General features: G+C 50.6%; 1 protein-coding gene across 1 annotated transcript in view; it reads right to left on the bottom strand.

The window, feature by feature from the left end:
* Nucleotides 1-22,738, bottom strand: part of LOC111141214 (serine/threonine kinase 10) — a 118,712-nt gene that overhangs the window by 25,991 nt on the left and 69,983 nt on the right. Inside the window, exons 5-10 of the mRNA XM_022493625.1 lie at nucleotides 20,965-21,037; nucleotides 19,773-19,967; nucleotides 19,108-19,189; nucleotides 10,728-10,862; nucleotides 8,102-8,647; nucleotides 5,380-5,510 (exon numbers count right to left, since the gene is read on the bottom strand). Coding sequence (XP_022349333.1) covers nucleotides 5,380-5,510; nucleotides 8,102-8,647; nucleotides 10,728-10,862; nucleotides 19,108-19,189; nucleotides 19,773-19,967; nucleotides 20,965-21,037 — 1,162 coding nt within the window. The remainder of the gene's footprint in view (nucleotides 1-5,379; nucleotides 5,511-8,101; nucleotides 8,648-10,727; nucleotides 10,863-19,107; nucleotides 19,190-19,772; nucleotides 19,968-20,964; nucleotides 21,038-22,738) is intronic.

The raw sequence follows: 22,738 nt of genomic DNA, 5'->3' as shown, positions 1-22,738 counted from the left end.
AGGACTAGAACTCGGGCTGAATTTGACATTTATGGACAGGCAAGACACTAATGATTAATGTATGAGACTACTTACAAATCTATAAGAGAAAAAGGAGGAGCCTACTTTTATTTATTTATTTTTAAAGATTTTATTTATTTATTTATTTGACAGACAGAGATCACAAGTAGGCAGAGGCAGGCAGAGAGAGGGGGGGAGGCAGGCTCCCCTCTGAGCAAAGAGCCTAATGCAGGGCTCGATCCCAGGACCCTGAGATCATGACCTGAGCCAAAGGCAGAGGCTTAACCCACGAGCCACCCATGCGCCCCAAGGAGGAGCCTTCTTTTAAAAAGGAACACAAAACATGAATAGACATGAAAGAAAAAACAAAAAGGAATTTTTAAATTACCTAATATGGATATGAGGAGCAAACTGAAAATTCCATTTTCATTAAAAAGGCTAGAGGATAGGGCAATTGATACTTTGATAACTTGCTGTATGGACTGGTACATTCTGGAGGAGAACTGGTAATAAGTTCATGCCTTTTTCTAAGATTTTAAGATGTAAAATTTTTAAGATTTTAAGATTTTAAGATCTCTTTTTTAAGATTTTTAAGATTTTGACAGAGAGAGAGAAAGCATACAAGCAGGGGGAGCAGCAGTGGGAGGGGGAGAAGCAGGCTGCCCACTGAGCAGGGAGCACAAACCAGGAGTTGATCCCAAGACCCTGGGACCATGACCTGAGCCGAAGGCAGATGCTTAACTGAGCCACCCAGGCGCCCCAAATTCATGCTTTTTGACACAGTATTTCCATTTCTGGTATTGATTCTAAAGAAATATTCATAGATGAACAACTGAATAAGGATATCCATAACAAAAGTGTTTGTAATAGTCCAAAACTGAAAATGACTTAAATGTCCATCATACAGGTTTAGTTAAATTAAAATATATTCACCTGATGTTAATTTTGTGTACACAACCATGAAAAAAAAATCAAGTTTTAGAAAATATTTAATTACATGGAAAAACATCTTTTAAAAACAGGACAACTCGGGGCGCCTGGGTGGCTCAGTGGGTTAAGCCGCTGCCTTCGGCTCAGGTCATGATCCCAGGTCCTGGGTTCAAGCCCCGCATCAGGCTTTCTGCTCAGCAGGGAACCTGCTTCCTCCTCTCTCTCTGCCTGCCTCTCTGCCTGCTTGTGATTTCTGTCAAATAAATAAATAAAATCTTAAAAAAAAAATAAAATAAAAAAAATAAAAATAAAAACAGGACGACTTGAAAAAACTAACAATTCTATATGAACAGATCTGGAATGATCTTTAAGTGAAAAAAACAAGGTGGTAACAAGTGGGTCTATTACGTTACTCTACCATATGGGTGAAAAACAAAAAGAAAAGACAACTTATGTGTCTGTGTGTGTTCACCTTCTTATTTAAACACTGTTCTTCAAGAAGGATTACATTATAAAATATTATCACAGAGAGGGGAACTAGATGCCTGGCAGGAAAGGGAGGGAGGGAGATTTTTCACTATTTATCCTCTTCTTTTTTTTGTTTGTTTTTGCTTTTGTTTCTTTCAATTTTGAACCATGACATCGTATTACCTATTCAAAATACCAATGCAGTAAAAACTTGACCTAAACCTCAGAGTATATCTTAATTTCCTAACACATATATTGTCAATGTGTATATGTGTTTATGTGTTTACTCACACAAAGAAATAACTGCAGGATAAACTCCAAAGTGTTACCTGTGTTTCTTTCTAGGCAAATCCATTAAAGATTAACATGAATCAGAAAAGAACATGAAGCAGAAAGAACGTGGGCCTCCTGACGATGAATCAGGGCTCCTTGGCAGCCTCTCAGGGTCTGGGTCCATGAGGCCTGTGTCCCGTTCTCTGCCGAGTTCATCTGCCCCCCCCCCCCACCACAACTACTGTCCGAGAGAGCCCAGCACACTCTCAAGGGCCAGAGGGACCTTGTTTGGGTCTTAGCTCTGCTGACTTCCGGCTGGGTGCCCTCAGGCAGTCGCTCAATCTCTTGGCCCCTCTTCCTGCCTCTGTAAATGGCACAGATCGTGTCTACCTCTCAGGTTCTTTGAGGGTTAAATACAGGGATGCCTGTTGTGCCCCCTGACAGGCACAGACATGGTAACTGGGTGCTAAAACTAAGCTAAGTTTTTACCAACTAAGTGGAAACTGCTGGAGTGATCATGAGAAAGAAGAGGCAAAGGCTGCCCGTTCTCTGGGAAACCAGAGACACTCTCCACAGCCACATAAAGAAGCTTCCATCTGAGTCTCTGCTCATTGCGCAGTGAGAGAGTTGAGTGTTAACGAAGACACAGAAATCCCGACTCCGAAGAAACTAAGACTCATAGAACCCCTGGCCAAAAAAACGAAGGAATACAAGAGAAGGTGGGCGGCCAGGTTCAAACACTACCTCCCTACCCCACCTGGGTTCTCACAAGGGAAGGCAGGCCAAGATGGGCTGATGTCCTATAAGGAAGATATCACTGGCACCAGCAATTTTAGGGAAAAAGAGAAAGAACTCTGACCTAGAAGTCTCAATCTGGGAGGGTGAGTATCTGGTCACACGGTTTGAGAGCCTGTGTATGACCCAGTTCTCTGGACATCCTAGCATCCATGAAGGCCAGGGGTGGGATGGCGGTGGGGTAGGGGGTGACAGCCAGCCTGGGAACAAAGAGAGCCTGCCACATCCCTGCGCAGCCCAGCAGCCTCGCTGGGTGTACTGGGCGGTCGGCCCTCTAGACCGGGACCGAGGCCCTTGAACTCTGTGATGCCTCGCCTTTAAAACTGAGCAACACACAGCTCCTCTCCTTAGCAAAAGGGTGGTGGTCTCGGGCCAGGGCCAGCAGGCATCGATTCGAGATGGGGTATAGTGGGTCTACAGTTTTAACCCAGGAACCTGAACTGCCCAGAGAGGAGATGATGGGATGGAAACATAGCCCTTGAGGTCTGAGCCTTAGGAGCACAGGTTGCCTCCAGGTGACCAAGAAAATGGAAGGGGTGTCATCTCCAAGAGCAACCATCCTCCCTCCCACCCTCTATTGTGAGCCTCCCCAGCCCCCATGATCAGAATGCCTGTGTGTGTGTGTGTGTGTGTGTGTGTGTGTGTGTGTATACACATGTGTACATGCAGAAATGCAGAAACACCACTGATGAAAAGTCAGCCTCTCTTCTCTGCGGTCCCTAGAGGGGAAAGTGCTCCAGAGCATCTAAAACTGCTCCCGAGTGGCTTTGGGACGCTTGTTCTGTTTAAAAAGATAAATGTGTTCCATGTTCTAGAAATGTTCTCCAAACTAATGATAAATTTACCCTGCAAAGGCCAAGCCCCAGGCGAGTTGTGTGGCTGCAAGGCCTCCCTGATTGCTAAGCCCCCTAACCCTGGCAGCCCCAGGAAGCTTCCGGTCCAGTGGAAGCCTGGTGGAATCGTCAACACACATAGATCTACTTAGAATCGCAGCTCTACCTTCTCACCTGGATGATCCAAGGCAAATAACTTACCTGCCAAGAAACATTGTTTCCTCCTTTACAAAATGGCGGAGGGGCACCTGGGTGGCTTAGTTGGTTAAGCATCTGCCTTTGGCTCAGGTCATGATCTCAGGGGGGATCAAGCTCTCACTGGGCTCCCTCCTCAGCAGGGAGTCTGCTTCCCCCTCTCCCTTTGCCCTCCCCACCACCACTCATTCTTCTTTCTCTTGCAAGTAAATAAAAACAAACATCTAAAAAAAAAAAAAAAAACCAACAAAATGGGGGAAATAGGGTCTCCCTGAGGAGGGCTTTACCCCCTCCAAAATGCAAAGGTGGCTCCCAGAAAACAGCTTTGCTTCACACTCTCCTCCCCTCAACAATCTCACTGGTTTTGCCTCCAGGATGTATGCTGAACTGATCCCTTCTTCCCTCTTCCCGGCCCAGCTGGGCTGGACAGGGTCTCGCTGTCACCCTGTGTCACTGTTGCCCTCTACAGCCCACACTCCTGCAGCTGCTAGAGCCATCTTTCAAAAGGGACACAAGAGCCAGTCACTCTCCAGCTTTTTTATTCTGGCTGTACCTGGGACAAAATCGCACTCCACCCTGGCCCGCAGCCCACGTGACTTCTGCCATAGCGCTCCACACTCCAGCCCTATCCTCTCGGCTTCTTAAGCCGCAGTCAGTCCTCAGGCCTTAGCTTTGCAGCTCACTCCGTGCTCCCGCCGCCGCTCCACTCGGGGTCTCCCACACCCAGAGCAGCCTCCCCCAACCCAGGGGCTATTATATCACCCATTACTTCCTTCACAGCATGTACCACAACGGGAATGACTTTGTGTGTCACGTGTTGGCCCATTACATGTAAGTTCTACAACGGCAACATCCTCATCTATCTGGATTGCTACCATGTCCCTCAACTTGGTAGATGGATCGATGGATGGGGGAGTGAGTGAGCAGATAAATGGATGGGTGAGTAGATGAACGGATGGATAGGTGGGTGGGTGGGTGGGTGAATGAGTGGGTGGATGGTGAGTGGGTGGGCTAGTAGATGGGTGGGTGGGAGGATGTATGGGTGGGTGGGTGAGTGTATGGGTGAGTGAGTGAGTGGATGGATGGATGGGTGAGTAGATGGATGGGTGGGCGGGTGAGTGGAGAAATGGGCAGGTGAGTGGAGAAATGGGCGGGTGGGTGGGTAGATGAGTGGATAGATGGGTGGGTGGGTGGGTGAGCAGGTGGATGGATGGGTAGGTGGGTGAGTAGATTGATGGATAGATGGGTGGTGGGTGGATGGATGGGTGGGTGGGTGAGTGGATGGATGGGTGGGTAGGTAGGTGAGTAGATGGATGGATAGATAGATGGGTGGGTAGATGAGTAGAGGGATAGGTGGCTGGTGAGTGGATGGATGGGTGGGTGAATGAATGGGTAGATGGGTAAGTGGGAGGGTGGGTGGGTGAGTAGATGGATGGATGGATAGATGGGTGGGTAGGTGGGTGGATGGTGAGTGGATGGATGGAGGGGTGAATGGGAGGGTGGGTGCGTGGTGGGTGAGTAGATGGATGATGGATAGATGAGTGGGTGGATAGACAGGTAGATGGATGGGTAAGTGGATGAGTGGATGGATATGTGGGTAGATGGAAGGAGGAGTAGATGGATGCGTGGGTGGACAGATGGTGAGTAGATGAGTGGGGGGAAAGAATGGTAAATGATAGGCCGGTGGATGAGTAAATAGATAGGTGGACGTATAGATGAATGGATGGGGGGACTGGGAGGTGCAGGAGCAAAACCAGTTACCTTTTGTGTCCTTGATCCCTCACTTCACACTGCAGAGAGTTCTCTAACCAAAGGAGCCTACAACCCTCCCTTCTCACCACACCCCCACCCTGTTACCGCCATCAGCGGCCCATCCCAGGCTTGCCTGAGAAACCGCATCTCCTCATCCTTCTTCTCATCCTCGCTGATGATCTTGGAGGTGGTGATGCTCACCTCAACACCGTCCACCACAAACTTGCGTGTCCTCTTGAGGGTTTTATTGTGTAGCCTTGAGTCCTGGCAGGGCAAAATCATTAGACAAAGCTCAGGATTTCAGCTAAAAATCTGTGGGTGACACAGGGGTGTGGCCCACGGCCTTCTTGGTCCCATAGCCTCAACATCCAGGTAGGACATAGCTCTCCATCATCCCCTTCTTGCCCCAAGCTTCCGAACTTGGGGTCCTAAGTGTCTGAACTCACCCCTTCGACTCCCCCTGATCTATGCCTTCAAACACTGTCCCCCGGCCCAACACCTGGCTGCCAGCGCTCTCACACAGAGGACGTGGCAACAGAAAGAACCAGGTTCTAATCCTCCCTCCACTGCGCACTGGCCCTGCGATCCTGAGCAAGGCCCTCGTCCTGCCCAAGCCTCAGTTTCCTAAACTTGTCAGAGCAAGAGAACAGCAGTACTTACCTTCCAGGGTGGTTACAGAGATACAGTGAGAGAACACGTGGGGGACACAACACAGAGCCCAGCTCATGGCAACCGTTCAGTACTTGGTATTTATATCCGACAGCTACAACTGCAGACCACACTCTCTTCCCACAGTGCCAAATCCAAAGAGCCCGGGAAACTGAAGTTCATAACTGATTTGGAAGCCAAACAAGAGCTGACCTGAACTCCACAGGAGGCCACACCCGTCTGGAGCAGCCCCCATGGAATTATTCACCATCTTCACCTTCTCCTGTGACTAATCATGCATTTCAGATGCAAGTATTCACAGAGAGCTGCCAGGACTTGGGGGGCGGGGGGTGTCAAATACCCTCTGAAAACTGGTCCTGATTTGGCAGAGCGCCTGTGGGCCTGCCCTAGAGTCAGCACAGCATCTCCCCACTCTGACCTCAGCAGGCTTCCAAAGCCCTTCCTGGAGTAGCCCAGCCCTGGGTTCCCAACTCCGCCCCAAGGGCCATCCAGCCAGAAAAGAAAGGGAGGCCAGGGTGGCATACTGCACTCCTTCCCCCCAAGCAGGCTCTGAAGCCCCGCTCCTGCTCTGCAGGACCAGGGCCGGCCCTCGTTTCCTGAGGGCTCGGCTCCCCCGACCCCGGGGCTTTCAGGAGCCCCAGACACCATGGGCACTGAGCAGCCACACCCGACTCTCGTCCTCCTACGGTACCCAGCTCAGTGTCCCAGGGCTCAACTCAAGCCTACCGGTGAGAGACGGGGAGTGGCAGGGAAGAAGGGAGCCCAGGGCTGCAGCCCTCACACCAGGACTACCACTGGTCACGGCACCTCCTGCCCTCCCCTCACCCCGCCGAGGTGACAGGCTCCTCATCCCGCTGCAGGGTGCTGACGCAGCCTGTGGACTCTTTTCAGAACCGCTGTGTTCCCTGACTCGGTGCCAGTTGGCCAGCAAAGGAATGTTCTCGACACCCTTGAGAACAGGCAGGGAAAACCCTGCTCTGGCCTTTATTTTTTTATAATTACTTTTTTTTTTGGCTTGGTATTTTTTTAAGCAGAGGAGGGACAGGTTACCTGTCTTAAGGCAGGTGAGGGGCCCCAATGCCACATGTACATAAGCTGTCTGCGCTCATCCTGGTGACATGTTCAAACTGGGCTTTCCTTCTCCTCCTGAAGCTAATTGTTGGGCTGGCTGCCTGCTTGTCCCTCTTTCACTTCCCTTCATTTAACAAATATTTTTGAGTCTCTACTCCGTGGTTTCCACCAAGTAAACAATAGGAGGAAAAAACAAAATGCTACAGTATCATCCCTAAAATCACCTGACTGGGGCGACTGGCTCAGTGGTTAAAGCCTCTGCCTTCGGCTCAGGTGATGATCTCAGGGTCCTGGGATTGAGTCCCGCATCGGGCTCTCTGCTCAGCAGGGAGCCTGCCTCCTCCTCCTGTCTCTCTCTGCCTGCCTCTCTGCCTACTTGTGATCTGTCAAATAAATAAAAAAAAATAAAAATAAAAAATAAATAAAATAAAATCACCTGACTGACCAGTGTGGCCTGGTCAAGTGGCCAAGGGTGAGTTCAAGAACCTCCCGAGATTTATCAGTGTGGGTGGGGGAGGGGTCGGCCCTTCCGGAGGGAAAGCAGAATGGCATGTGGGGTTCGGAGCCCATAGTCTGTGGGTCTGGGCAGCTCTCTGCCCCCCAACAAAGCCTCCGTCTGCTTGTCTGTACACGGAGATGATGAAGGGGCCTCTGTCTTCTTTTAAGCACTTCACAGTGCTGGCCTCCACGCTGAGCCCTCAAGCTCAGGGGCTACTGTCGTTCACAATGTTACCCACCTCCAGAAAGGCCAACCGAGCCCCAAGAGTGCCTCCAGCCCACTCCCTATACATGACTCAGCCAGTCAGCCGCGGGACCGCATGGCAGACCCCCAATAAGAGAACTTCCCTCCTTGACTTCTCCCACCCGAGCTTCACCAAACCTGATTTAAACAGACACACAATTTGAAATTTAAACCTGAGCCAACTGCCTGGCGTGAACTCAGATACTCTGGAGATTACACTAGGAGTTGAGCTCAAAGCTCTTCACAGAAGCGCAATCCCTCATTATCCACTTAAAATGGAAGGCAGCCACTAACTGCTTCTAAAACCAAAACCGGGCTGAAGCACGTCCTACACACTCCGGCCCCAAACCTGTGGGAGAAGAGGTGGCATTACCTTGAGGGACAGAGAGCCTGTTTCTCTGTTCAGGGACAGGTCGGCTGAGAGGGAGGTGCTGTAGTCCATGCTCTCGGAGGTGGAGAGGCTCCCACAGTCTGAGTCCCTCTTGGACGGGCCCGGGGTGGCCTGGGTGGGGAGCTCCAGGCTGCCGTTGGCTAACTTCTCGGCACCCAAGGTCTCCAGGGCACTGCTGTTGGGACGGCTCTGGCTTGCTTTTTGGGACTTGCTGGCTGTTGGACTGAGGTTCGCTCCCTGGTCAGCAACTTGCTTCTCCTCAGATACCTGAATTCTGGCATCCATTGACACTGGCCGGGATTTCCGTAAGGGTGCTGGCACCGCCAGGCCATTCTCATTTCCAGGAGCTGCATCCGGGGGGTTGGTGGTTTGGAGGGATTTGTCCCCAGGGGGTTGGCTGGGCCCATTCACATTGTCCTGAGGCTGGCCGGGTGGCAGTGGGGTGAAGGATGATTCTTTGAGAAGCTTGTCAGTATTAAGACTCAGCTGACTCACCTCAGAAGAGTCTCGAGTATGGTTCCCCAGAGGCTAGGAAGAAAAACAAGAGTTAAAACCATGCTATTTTATGTCTAAGACAAGAGTCAGAGATGCAGCAGGGCCGGAAAGTCAGACACTCACAAGGTGAAGTAGGCCAGGACCAAGGAAGTATCGTTGTTATCCCTCTCCAGTGAGCCACAGTCCTCACTACTCCCTACTACTACCAACAATAGAATTACTACTTGTTGCAAATTAACTGAATACCTGTTCTTCCTTCTAGAAGCAGAGGCAACTGTGGACAGCTGGACAGCTCATCCCTTGTCTAAAGTTGGCAGTGGCCGCTCTGCTCCAGCTAACTGTGACAATGTGAGAAAGACCTTCCAATTTTTTGAGACAAGCTAGAATCTGGATTTTTACCTGACACCACCTGATTTTTAGACAGCAACTAATTCAAGTTTTGGGGTTGTTTGCTTTTTGTTTTGTTTTGGTTTTTTTTTTTTTTTTTAGTTGCATAAAAACCAAACCAAAACCATCCAGGAGCTAGATTCAATCCCTCATCCATGAAGTTTCTAAAGTTTTGTTTCTTAGAGCTTCTGGGGGGAGGGGTGGTATGTACTAGAAACATTGCCATTGTGAAATAGAACACCCACTTCTGTGGATAAAACATAAACACCCAGTGAATGAATAAAGTGAGCACCCACACAGCCACCTTCCACGTCAGGAGTGGAACACTGCCCCCCTCAGAGACACCCTGCCTATGTCTGTCTCTCCCCTTGACATAATAGTTGTCCTGACGTTGATGTCTAAGTTTTACAGGTTAGTTTGCTTGTTTTCAAATAAGATATTGATGGAATCACACCGAAGCATTCCCTTGGGTCCTAATGGCCACTGGTTTTAACCTTGGATAGGGAAGCTTCCAGAAGGAACTCTAAGCCACCTCCTTATTCAACACCCCTAGAATGATGGTTCAAAATTCAGATCTGATCCTATCATCACCACACCAAAGCCCAGCCCTTGCCTGAAACCCTCATTAGCCCCCACTGCCCTCACAACAAGATCAGGCTCCTGCCTGTGGAGAACCAGGCCAGTGTGACTGCTTTCCGTCTCCCTCCCCAACCTTGCTGTCTGCTGCATTCTCCTGGAGCCAGGCTCTGGACACACCACCTCCCTCTCCCACCATGGTTTTTCTACACCTGGCCCTGCCGCCTATCAGCTCAACCAGACACGTCATTCCTCAGACCTCACTTTGCCCATCTCTAAAATGGAGGCCTGGTTCTCCCCTCAGAATTGCAGAGTGCCCAGCACCCAGTGAGGACTCCATAAAAGGCTACGGCTGCTGTGCTTATTCTGTTCCTCCTCCTCGGTGCTTCCCTTCCTCATCCTGGTAAGGATTCAGGCCAGCCTCTGGCTTCTCCCAGGATTCCATTAAACTTGAGACGGCGTTATACTGTCCATTCCCTGACAGACGAGGCCAGCCCCTGCCTCACACGCTTCACGGCACCATCCGGACAGCAAGTGTCCCTCCTAGAAGAGGCCCTTCCCACGTGGCTTAGACGAGAGATCTGAAAGCAGCAGCTCAGGACAGAATCCAGCCTACAGAAATGTTTTGCTTGGCTTGAATGTTTTTTAAAAATTTAAATTAGCTTTAATTTAAATTTAAACTCAGCCAAGTGCTGAAGCTGCTGATGGGTTACAAATGTGCCAAGACCTGGGGCCCCTGGGCACTTGGGGCAGGGAGACAGGGTCTGGGGTGCCCAGAGCCCTGGGCCTGTTGCCTCTGGTCACGCACAGCCTTTATCTGCATTTATCCCACAGGGTGCTGAGCTCACATCTGAGCCACAACAGGAAAAAGGCAGGGAAGCAATGAGTCAGCTACGAACAGTTAAAAATTGGAAGATCCCATGTGAAAATCTAGATTACTGCTCTTTCTTGAAAACTTACAGAATCTGGCCACACACCCCCACTGCCTCACTCCGGCCCATGTGCTGACTTACATAACCCGTGGCGTGGGGGGCTAAAATCCCTGAGGAGAAACAGAAATCCTTCCTGCGCCCACCCAGGTCCCCTCCTACACCACCTAAGGCTTGCCAGGATCCCATCCCTCCTCAGTACCCGCTTTCCCAGGGCTTACAGAGGTGGCATCCGTGGAGTCCTCCTCTTCCCCCTCCTCCCGGCCATCCTCGATCTCCTCCATCACTTCGGCCTTGGCCTCGGCCACCAGCTCCCGCAAAGCCTTGTTGCTGGTGACGCTGCTGACGAAGGGATGCTGAAGGGCAAGACACACCTGGATTAGAACCACTTTGGGCTGGAGGGTGCAGGAGGGGCAGGCGAAGGCCATCTCCCAAGCAGAGGCCAGTGGCATCCCTGAGTGCAAAGTGAACGTGTACTTGGTAAGGGAGACTGGAGGTGGCTCAGGAAGTCCTGTGTGTGGTGGAAGAGGCTGAACCCTGGCTCTGACCCCACCCGCTGTGCAACACTGAGCATGTCGCTTTCCTTCTCTGAGCTGCAGGCTCATCTCCAAAGCAGAGACAATAGTGCCAAAGGTCATAAGGGTTAACCAGGATAATGTATAAGGAAGTGTTTAGCTCAAAGCAGGAACTCAAGCGATGTTTGGGGGGTTGTCTGTGCATTTGTTTTCTTTTTTAAAAGGTTTTAATATATGGTTTTAAAATATCTATGACAGGGGTGCCTGGATGGCTCAGTCAGTTGAATGTCTGACTCTGATTTTGGCTCAGGCCATGGTCCTGGGGTCCTGAGATCGAGCCCCACATCGGGCTCTGCACTCAGTGCAGAGTCTGCTTGTCCCTCTCCTTCTGCTTGCTCCCGTTCTCTCTCAAATAAGTAAAATCTTAAAATAATATATCAACTACATATACTTCATTGAAATGTTACTTATACCGAGTCAAGTTCACAAATTACTAAGCTCAGTGACTTTTTCCACTTGTGGTATAACCATGCCCACCTGCAGACAATGAAGTTTTCCGTCTCCTTGTCATCAAGCCCACTCCCCAGAGCTGCTCAGCTCCGGGAACTAGTTTTGCCTGTTCCCTCATTCCATGTGAACAGAATCACACAGTATGCAGCCCTCCGTGGCTGACATGGTGGTTGAGACCATGAAAGTCGCCTCCCTCACTGCATATATTGGTAAACTGGTCCTTTTTCATTCCCGTGCAGTATTCTCCACACGAAGTCACGACCTGTTTATCCATTCTGCTCCTGACAGACATTTGTGTCATTTCCTGTTTTGGGCGACTATGAATAAGGCTATGAATGTGTGCATGTACGTAGGTTTTTAGGAACACGTGTGTTTGCAAATTCTTAAGGAAGCGTCGTGTAAGTTCTACCCTAGGCATTTGCAGAAATGTCACATCTCTACAATAAGGACGGCTCTTTAACATGGCTTGCAAAACACCGAAGCACTGAAGTCCTCAGCAGATGTTAAATCGGCACAAGCACCTTCCCTAGCAGAAGTCTGCTCTCGGACATCTAATTCCCAGCCCCGGGGACGAGGATATGAGATGACTGATCACCCAGAGAAAGGGATGTCGTGTGTGTATTAGGGGAGCAGATGGGTGTCATTAAGTTGGAGTTTGCTTATTTGAAATTTAGAGGAAGGCTCTGATGACATCTACTGCTTTCACAGTCAGAAAATTAATCTGTGGAGGAGCAGCGTCAACGAGATTGCAGGGAAGTACGTACATGATGAAGACGACATATTCGGCACCTGGTAAACACCTTCACCACTGACAGGTCCATCACGAACCATTTTTATGTGCCTGTTCATTTAGAAGAGTTCTTCTGTGGAAGGTCAGGAGACAACACCCCCTTCCACTCGGGCACCTATCTCTGACCTGAAAGGAATAACCCTCACTCCTTTCAAAGAGCCCTAAACCAGCCTGGCCTTCTCTAGTTAGTCCGGACTAGTGCAGATTTTAAGAATTTCATTTCTTGGGGCGCCTGGGTGGCTCAGTGGGTTAAGCCGCTGCCTTCGGCTCAGGTCATGATCCCAGGTCCTGGGTTCGAGCCCCACATCGGGCTTTCTGCTCAGCAGGGAGCCTGCTTCCTCCTCTCTCTCTGCCTGCCTCTCTGCTTACTTGTGATTTCTCTCTGTCAAATAAATAAATAAAATCTTTAAAAAAAAAAAAATTTCATTTCTTGGGGCAGCTGGGTGGCTCAGCCAGTTAAGGTCTGCCTTTGGCTCAGGTCATGATCACAGGGTCCTGGGATGGAGCCCCATGTTGGGCTCCCCGCTCAGTAGGGAGTCTGCTTCTCCCTCTGCCTACCGCTCCCCCTGCTGTGCTCTCTCATTCTCTCTGTGTCAAATAAATAAATAAAGTCTTTTAAAAAAAATTTTTTTTAATTTCTTTTTGCTCTGTCCCATGGCCCATTCATTCACGATCTGGGCCCTGGCCACATGTTGAGGCCAGTGATGTGCCAAGCGCCGAGAGTAGGGTGAACAACAGTCTGGGCACGGTCCCTGCCCCTGGGGGCTTGCCGCTGAGTGGAAGAGAATAGGTATGCAACCAAACGACCCACAAGATCATGACAGATGGGGACGCCCGGGTGGCTCAGTCAGTTAAGCATCTGCCTTCGGCTCAGGTCATGATCCTTGGTCCCCTGCTTGGGCTCCCTACGCAGCCCAAGTCTGCTTCTCCCTTTCTCTCTGCCATTCCCCCCAGCTTGTATGCACTCTCTCGCTCTCTAAGAAATAAATACATAAAATATTAAAAAAAAAAAAAAAAAAAAAGATCATGTCAGATCAGGTAACGGGATAGCATGAGGCTGAAACCATATGGGCCTGGCCTGGGCTGTGGAGGCTGCTTAGTCTATGGTCACGGGAGTCTCCCTGAGGAGGCGACATTCGAGCTGGTCGGGAAAAGATCTGGGCACAGAGAGTTCCAGGCAGGGGAGCAGCGAGTGCAAGGGCCCTGAGACCAGACTGAGTGTGGCAGGCTGGAGGCACAGTTAGAAGGCCAGGGTGGCAGGGCTTGTGGGAGACAGAAGAGGGGCCAGAGAAGGAAGCACAGAGTGGCGCGTGCAGGGTCCGAGAGCTGTAGTGAGAAGCTGAGACTTTCTTCTCAGAAGTTGCTGGAGGGTGCAGCTGAGAGGTGGTATTACCTGTTACCCTTTAAAGGTGTCCATCTGGGTGCTGTTTGGTTCCAAAAGGTCTTGAGTGGGAAAGCTAACTCATCACGGGATGAGGCAGGAGGGTGTCGTGGTGAGTGTACTGGCTTTAGAGAAAATCTGTCTGGGATGAAATGCCACTTCCACCACCACCTTGGGCGAGTCACTCAACCTCTCTAAGCCTCAGTTAACTCACCTGTATACTGGGAATAATAGTACAGCTGTTGTAAGCACTACAGTAAGTGCTCCAAGTATGGCAGTCATCATCACCACCTCCAACACCACCACCACCATCATGGCCACAGTCACCACCACCATCACCACTGTCACCACCAGCAGCACAGTTAGACTAGCCTTCAAGGCACAGGTTGCCCCCCGAGCCATCCCTCCTCCCTCCTGCAACCCCACAGAGCACAGCTCTTTGGAACTGAGGGTGAGAATCAGATCCCGAAGGTTCCCGAGCCTCGCACTGCTCGACTTCACACATGAATCTGAGCAAAGAGCCATGGGACACATCACGGCAGTTGCTGAAGCAGATGCGGCAGAACTAAAGAAGGCAGGCACAGGCTTCTGGAAATACCAAGTTTTCACCACGGCACGCTACACATTGACCAACTCAGTGGCTTTCCAGCATGGCCAGGAGTCTTGCTTTCTTGGGGCTAGACCATCTGCCCCACTGCCTCCCATGGGCACCCATGGGTCCTTAGGAAGGGGACAACCCCAGGAAGAAAGCCCTTTGCCAGAGGAGAAGGTGAGTGGCGCAGGTCCCCTGGATGCCAACCCTGGAATCCCCAGGCAGGCACGGCTGACAAGGCAGGCCCTCTACGGGCTGATGAGGCCCAAAACACTATTTTGTCAACTTCCCTGGAACAGAAAGCACAGACCACCTCCCTCACTGCCTCAGAACCACTAACTCCAGGGATGTGTCCAAAGGAGAGAAGTCCCCAACCCCAAGCCACCAAGGCGCAGGAGAGAGGCAGAACCCTGTTGCCAGGAGGGCCAGGGCCTTCCTGGGCAGGAAGTGCACAGTATGCCTGAGTGGGGACAGGCTGCTCGGGCACACGGAGCCCCAGAAAGACACTCGGGCACCCCCACAGGAGGCCCAGATGAGAGCGGAACTTAGCTGTCAGCTCTTTCAGGAAGAGGCACAGCTGTTCGGTGTCATCTCTGCAAGAAGCCCCAAAAGGCCACTGGCCAGGACCCCTCCTGCCGTCTACACATACATCCTTTCCAAGAAGGAGCCTGATTTTCCTTGGTGTGCTTAGAAACCATCAGCCAGCGTGTCCTGCACTCCGAGGCTGGCTTTAAAAAGTGCCTGATGCCACTTTCAAGGTTCCACTTGTCAGCATCTGTCCAGTGCCCCACTCCTTCGCATCTAACCTTCACTCTCTCATTCCTTCTTCCTCTCTTTAATTCATTCAGAGAGGAGGCTTACCAGAGTGGTCAAGACAACAGGCTTCGGAATGACACAACCAGGATGAGAATCCCAGCTCTGTCTCTTACAAGCTGTATGATCTTGTACAGGCTACCTAACCTCTCTGTGCCTCAGTTTTATCACCTGTTTGATGGAAATGGGAACAGTACCTACTTCACAGGGTTATTATAAGGATTAAAGTGTTAACATCTGCTAAACATTTAGAATAGTACCTGGCATGGAGGAATGGTTACACTACAGTTAAGTAAAAACATTAATGAATATTTGTTGAGGGCCCTGTACATACCAGACACTGTTCTGGATGCTTGGGACACATCAGTGTACAAAACAAAGACTGCTGTCCTCAGGGAGCAGACATGCTAGAGATCAACAATAAACTTAATAAACAAGTACACCGTGGAAAAATCAAAAGTAGGGAAGGGAAAGGAGAACTGAGAATATGTTGGGAGTAGAAGTGGCTGGTTTCCAGTTTGAAATAGGGTGGTGGGTGAAGCCCACTGAGAAAAGCAAGGACTTAAAGAAGAGAGTCAACCATGGAGACGTCAGGACAAAACATTACAGTCAGTGTGAAGAGCTGTGCAGAGGCCCTGAGGCAGCTGCATGCCCAGAGGGGCTGAAATACAGTAAGGAGGCCAGAGTGGCTGGCATTGAGTGAGGGGTTATTATGGGGTGGGCAGATCGTGTAGGACCCTGCAGGTCACCGAGACTCTGGAGTTTAGCTTAAGTGAGAGGGGAACCATTAAGGGGCTTTGAACCAGGGAGGGACAAGAACTGACATACATGTTAAGGTTTCCCTTTGGCTGCTGTGCTGAGAACAGACTGAAGGAGAACAGGGACACCAGCGAGGAGGTAATAATCTAAGCAAAAGTCATGGGGGCAGCTCTGACCTACGGGTGCAATGGAAATGGTGCAAAGTGGTCGGACTCGGGGCACATTCTGAGGGCAGGGACTATAGGACTTTCTGACAGAATGGATGTGGAGCACACAAGAAAGATCAGCACCAAGGATGCCTGCAAGGTTTGGGGCCCCAAGGGCCCGGCGGGTGGGTTGCCGCTCCCTGAGACGGGACAGACATCAGTGGAGCATATGTGGGGAAAGCGGAGGGCACTCGGGTGTGGATGCCCACATGGGGGTAGAGAGGAAGGGGCTGGCTGCGGGCACCTGGGGCAGGTGGAGCAGTGTGGGCTGCAGGGGAAATGTGGCCGTCGCTGCAAACCAGGTGGGACCCTCGAAGTGAGTGAAGACTTGGGGGAGAGGTGCAGCTGGTGCACTTCCATGGTGATCAGTCGCAGGGAAGAGGAACAGGGGGAGGATGCTACGAAGGAGTGACCGGGGAGAAGGGAAGACACCAGGAATCTATGGGGGCCCAGAAACCAAGAGCTGACGGTGGCAAGGGTGAGGATCAACTGTGGCTGCCGTGGCTGGGTCCCCGGGAGCAGCCTGGAGCCAGCCGCCAGGTCCAACGACGTGAGTCACACATGACACGAATGGCTGGGACACTGCGCGGCAGGCTTACAACCAACTCAACAAGTGTCCCCAGAACCCCTGAGTGATAGCCATCGTGCTAAAAACACGGCGCGTACAGAACCTCATTTACCCACATAACTGCACCAAGGGAGCACTACCCACATCTCACAGATGAGGAAACTGAGGCACAGAGTGAGAACAACTCCTAGTCCGGGTGGTCAAGCATGACCTCAGAGCCCGGGTCCCTGACTGCTATGTGACAAGGTCCCCCAAATCTCTGTGCAAGTGAGGGGATGAATCAGAAACCAGTGTCAACTCACAGCATGAGGGGCTTGGAGGAAGCTCCTGGAAGCAGGCAGAAATAAGGGGCATGAACAGCTCTGCAGGGGCACTGGAAAGCCAAGATCTGGAGGCCACTACCTGTCATTCAAAGCCAGGTGACCTCGGGCAGACCATGCTCCCCACCCCTCCCCCTCTGCCCAGAAATAAAGAGGCACAAGAACAAAGCTGACAGCAGCCTAAGCCCTGAAAGGCACTTTTTTTTTTTTAATCTCAAGGTATCACTCCTTTTTCTGCAACCCTTTCTGTCTTGCACTAAGAATCCCTTGGCGGGACATTGTTTCCAACTATGTAACAAAAATTCCTGGCTCGGGCTGAGGATCTAGGGCTGCCACGTGGAGATGGAGGACAGCTGGTCTCTTCCTGGTGGAATGTCCTGGATGGCCTAGAGGCCGGATATAGCAGACCAGGAGGCGCCTGCTTACAGAAAACAATTGGCCCCAAGCGGCTTGGAGCTCCAGCTTCTGACAGTGATGGCCCACCCCCTCCTCTGGCTTCCCCACCAAACACCGCAATTCCCAGAATATAAGACCTCTGATACTCCGGACGTCATCATTTGCTGAGCACAGCCCAGGGAGGTTAAGCTAAGCACTCTATGGTATCTTTGCACTTAACCCTCACAACGACCCTGTTAAAGGAGGGGCATGACCATTATCCCCATTTCGGAGTGAGATCTGGTCACAGAGAAGTGAAGCCAATCTCCCAGGGTCTCACAGCCAATACATGGCAAAGCCAGAATCTGAACCCAAAACTCTCCAGCCTCACTGCGCTGCACACGCCAGAGGGGTGCTGGAGCCTGGAATGCCAACCAGGGCCCTGTGCCTGGCACACAGTAGGTACTCAGGAGAAGCAGCTGCACACAAACAAAGACTCTGTGCTTGACGTGGCTTCTTCTTCCTTTCCTCCCAACACATATCAGACACCATGAGTCACTGGCGTGGAAGGATCGCAGTGGGCAAGGTGTGGAGGGGCGGCCTCTCCCCAGAACCAAGGCCCACTTTCTCCTGGTCTCCTATCAGTGTTGACAGCATGGGGACAGCGACTAGCAGGCCTGAGGACAGCAGGACAGGTGGTGTGTGCCACTTTCAAAGCACGAGGCGCCAGCCAGGGCAAAGGGCAACTCCCAGCTACCTCCAGTATTTCAAGAAGCTTCAAGGAAACCATCACCCCCCTCTCCACACAAGGGCCAGAGATTCCTCACACAATAGCCAGAGGGGCCCTGAGAAGTGCAGGTCGGATGCTGTGTCCCTTGTCCAACCCTCAGGGGCACCCCACCACACAGAGGGTACAGGGTACACCACACAGAGGGTACAGCTCAAGTCCTGGCCTGGGCTTTTGAGACCCTGCATGACCCCACGTGACCCTACGCAGCCTGACCCTTTTTTGCAGAAAAGAGTGAGCACCGCAGCCTGCCTGCCCATCTTTGAAAGGCCAGCTGCCCACTGGAAACCTGGGTTCAGGGAGGGGGTCCATCATGAATGGACAAGTGTGGCCCCCTCTGCCTCAACTGTGTACACAGACAATACCATTCCCACTGAGCATGTTCTCCTTCTGGAAGCCTGAATCCTGCTGCAAAGCATCTGAGTGAGTGTATGGGAGGTGGGGTGGGTATGCGTCCTCTTGGGGAGCACACACCCCGCACTTCTCTGATCTCTGCCCTCACCCTTGGCTCCACGCCCTGGCCTCCTCACTCCTCCCAATCATGCTTTGCCTCAGCTGCCCAGCACCCCTCGCCTCGCCCCTCAGCCCCCTCTGGGTGTCTGCTCACACAGAGCGCTTCCGTGTCCTCTTCTTATCAGAGAGCCACTCTCGCAGGTCCCCATCCTTCTGAGTTGTTTCCTTTCTCCCCAGAGCCCTTGTCTCCCTGCCATGGGCACTTATCTGCTGTCTGTGCCCCATCTTCCCAACGAGAACATAAGAGGTGTGAGGACAGGCTCTGGGGGAGCTGCCTTCATGACGGCCATCTCAGTCCAAGAGCCCAGGGAGTATCAGCTGATTAATGAATGACTCTTCTGGCCATCGCCTGGGTTGGGGAGCAACACACCCAGCTTCCAGGTCATGGGTGAGCTCGCCCATCTTCTGTGTGCAAAGGAAGGGCAGGGCAGAGGGGGCAGGCAGCCACCCCCAGGACAGGACAGCCACGTACCTCCAGGAGCTGCGCAGCACTGGGCCGGGTCTCCGGGTTCTTATCGAGGGCCGTCTTCAGGAAGTCGCCGAACTCCACAGACCTGGGGCGGGGGGGCACAGGTGGTGGCAGTCAGCTCAGAGTAGGGCAAGAACTGAGAAAATTCCTGAGTCACAGACTCTGCTCTCCTGGGAGTCATGTGCTTCCCCAACACAGCCCTCAAAAGACAAAGGGTGCCTTCATGAGCGAAAGCAGCGAAGGCGACAGGGCTTTCAAGATGACCTTCTCATCATGAACATCATTGTACAGATGGGGACATGGACATCAGCAGAGCAGGGATTTGCCTGAGGCCACAGAGCAAAACAGAGAAGCAAGGGGGTTTAAGTCTGAGCCCCCGTTGCCAGCCCGGGACTTCCCCCAGGCCCGATTAAGCACTTCCTTCCTCCCATAGTGGCATCCGCCTTCCTGGCTCACACAGTCTGCTCTGACAGTCTGCTCTCCCATGTCAGGAGCACAGAGGACAGGAAAAGGAATGGAAGGCACAGGTGGCTCAGAAAGGCCAGGAGACTCCCAGGCCTAGCAGGACCAGAAGAACCCTGGCCCTCCACCTGCCCAACCCCACATGTCCCATGACCCAGGCCCACTGGCCACACAGCAAACACCCTCAGGCAGGCCTTGCTCCTTACCACTTGGAAGGTGAGAGCAGAGTGGGGGGATCCGACTTGGCAATCTTGAGCAGGACCCGCATGGGGTTGAGCTCATGGTGTGGGGGCTCAATCTGGGCCATCTCAATCAGAGTGATGCCCAGGGACCAGATGTCAGCTTTGTAGTCGTACGGGGTGTCCTTCATGGTCTCACACATCACCACTTCAGGGGCCATCCTGAACCAACCAAGGACAACAGAGGGCTAAGAACCTGGCCTCCCCAGGCACTTCTCAGAGATTCAGGGTCAGGGACCACCACAAGCCAGTGTCAGAGAGTTGGTGGCACTCCCAAATCACGATGTGCATTAGAGTCCATCCCACTGTCTTCCTTACGATGGTCTTCACTTGGAAAGATGCCTTCAGGAGGGGCTCCATGGCCATGTCCGGCTGCAGTTCCCGATGTCTGCCACGAGATGGCAGCAACAATCCAGAACACAGAGTCCTGGGGAAGGGGCGGGTGGAGGCAGAGGGGAGGGTGGTCCGAGACCAACTGGGGGCACAGGTGGACTGAGAGAATACAACGGCACAGAGAGAAGGGATGGGAGAGAACAGGAGAAAGAGGAATAAAAGGGCAGAGAGAGAGAGAGAGAAAGAAAGGGTGAGTAATAAGCAAGCAAGAAAGGAGCTTAACTCCCAAGTGAGAATGCATGTGAAAAACAGAAAGTAATTAGGTATGAAACTGAAAGAGTTTTCCTGGTTTTTTTGTGTGTTTGTTTTTTTAAGTAATAGTTTTGGAAAAGAAGGAAACACAATGGTCTAGAGAAGTCCAGAGAAACTTCACAGGAGGGTAGGAATTGTTCATCCTCACAGTCCCAGCCCAGGGCCTCCCATTCAGTCTGTACTTGTTGAATTAAACAGGAATTGAACCATTTTCTGGGGGTTCCCGTTCAGGTGTTCTTAATGGAGCATTTTCTATATGCATCTTCCCATTTATGCTCACAACAACCTGTGAACCCTGATTTCGTAGAGGAGGAAACTGAGGCACAGGGAAGCTAAGCAGCTTGGCCAAGGTCACAGCACTCCTGAGGGCTGCCGCCTGGGCTCAGACCCAGCAGGCTGACCCAGGAGCCATTGCTGCTGTCCTCTCTTCTCTACAGCAGCCCGAGGTCACCTCAGGGAGTCTGAGGTTCGACCTTCAGTCCACCATTCCCATTCCAGAAACTGCAAGACTCACCAGTAAGGCGTTCCTATGAAAGAATCTCGCTTCTGCAGAGTTTTCAGATTCTTGGCAGACACACCAAAGTCAGCTGCAAGACAAAAATCAGAGCATTCGTTGGACATTCCTCCACCCACAGCCCTGGGGTGTGAACTCGAAGACAGACGTTCCAAATCAATTAACAGATACCATTTCCTACCTAGCTAAGTTCTGATCATTAAAAACAGATCTACTGATATAAAGATATATAGAGACACACACCTTCCTTCCTGCTAATGAGAGTATAAATTGAAGAGCCTTTCGGGAAAGCAGTTGGGCAATAAATTGCAAGACCCTTTCAAGTATCCACACTCTTCTGATCCCGCAATTCCAGATCTAGATAGTTACCCCAATGAAATCATCTTACACATAAAAACAGTATGCAAAGTGATGCTCATCAAAGCCCTATTGTAATAATGACAAATTTTTTTTAAAAAAACCTAATTGTTTTACTTTCAGGGAGTGATTTTAGTCAGCAATAATTGTGCCTTGGATGGTCACTGGCCATCATACATTTCTGCAAAAAGCTGAGAGGGTGATTTTAAAACTTTATATTTAATATATAATATATTCTGTCTTTTCCGAAAAGGATCTAAGCTGGCATATCAAGCAAGTGCGCACGCACACACGAACACATACACGCACCCAGGAAGATAAACCAAGAAATTGAGAGGTAAGAAAGATAAAGGGTAAACAACTGAACAGATTAAGAAAAATGTGATATGTGGCCACATGGCAGTATTTTATTGGTATTATTGAAGTATTTTTATTCAATATTTTAACACCGAATTATACATATTAATACATGTCAATATTAGGGGTGCTTGAGTGGCTCAGTCGCTTAAGTGTCCAACTCTTGATTTTAGCACAGGTCACGATCTCAGGGTCATGAGATCAAGCTCCGCGCCGGGCATGGAGTCCACTTAAGATTCTCTCCCTTCCCTTTACCCCCACCAAGGCAAAACAAAACAAAACAATCAATATTAAACATTTAGTATGTATTTAATATATGAAATTAATATTTAACATGTATTTCAATGTTGTAATATTTAACACAATATTAAGATACTGTATTTATATACTTCTTAGGTTAAGTAGAAAAGGGGAGGATACCAGTTGAATATATGGTATGGTCTCCATGATGCTCCCTCCCCCGAGAAAAGGGCAGAGATCTACATGAACCGACTTGGAAGAAATATGCCAACTTGCTAAACTGGCTGCATACGGATCATGAGACCAGACAAGGTTTCTTCTACTTTTCTCAATTTTTTAAATTTACCATGATGAACACGTACAACTTTCAGGAATGACATAAATAAAATGTATCTTCAAACACACCCAACACTACCAGTCTTCCTTCACATGCCCACTACTATGAGAAACGAGAAGAATCCAATGCCACAAAGAGTAATCTCCAATTCTGGTCTTCAAGGGTAAAGTTTCATTTTTTTTTTAAATAGAAATAAGCATATTTATTGTCATGTTTTCAAAAAACATTCCAACTAATAAGTTAACATAAACTTTTTTTTTTTTTTAAGATTTTATTTATTTATTTGACAGAGAGAGATCACAAGTAGACGGAGAGGCAGGCAGAGAGAGAGAGAGAGGGAAGCAGGCTTCTTGCTGAGCAGAGAGCCCGATGTGGGACTCGATCCCAGGACCCTGAGATCATGACCTGAGCCGAAGGCAGCGGCTCAACCCACTGAGCCACCCAGGCGCCCCAACATAAACTTTTATGAGGCAGAAAAACAGG

This window comes from Enhydra lutris, unplaced genomic scaffold, assembly GCF_002288905.1.
Source record: "Enhydra lutris kenyoni isolate GAN:26980312 unplaced genomic scaffold, ASM228890v2 scaffoldscaffold5, whole genome shotgun sequence".
Taxonomy (NCBI): Eukaryota; Metazoa; Chordata; class Mammalia; order Carnivora; family Mustelidae; genus Enhydra; species Enhydra lutris.
The sequence above is the reverse complement of the archived record's forward strand: the minus strand, read 5'-3'. Positions and strand labels throughout refer to the sequence as shown.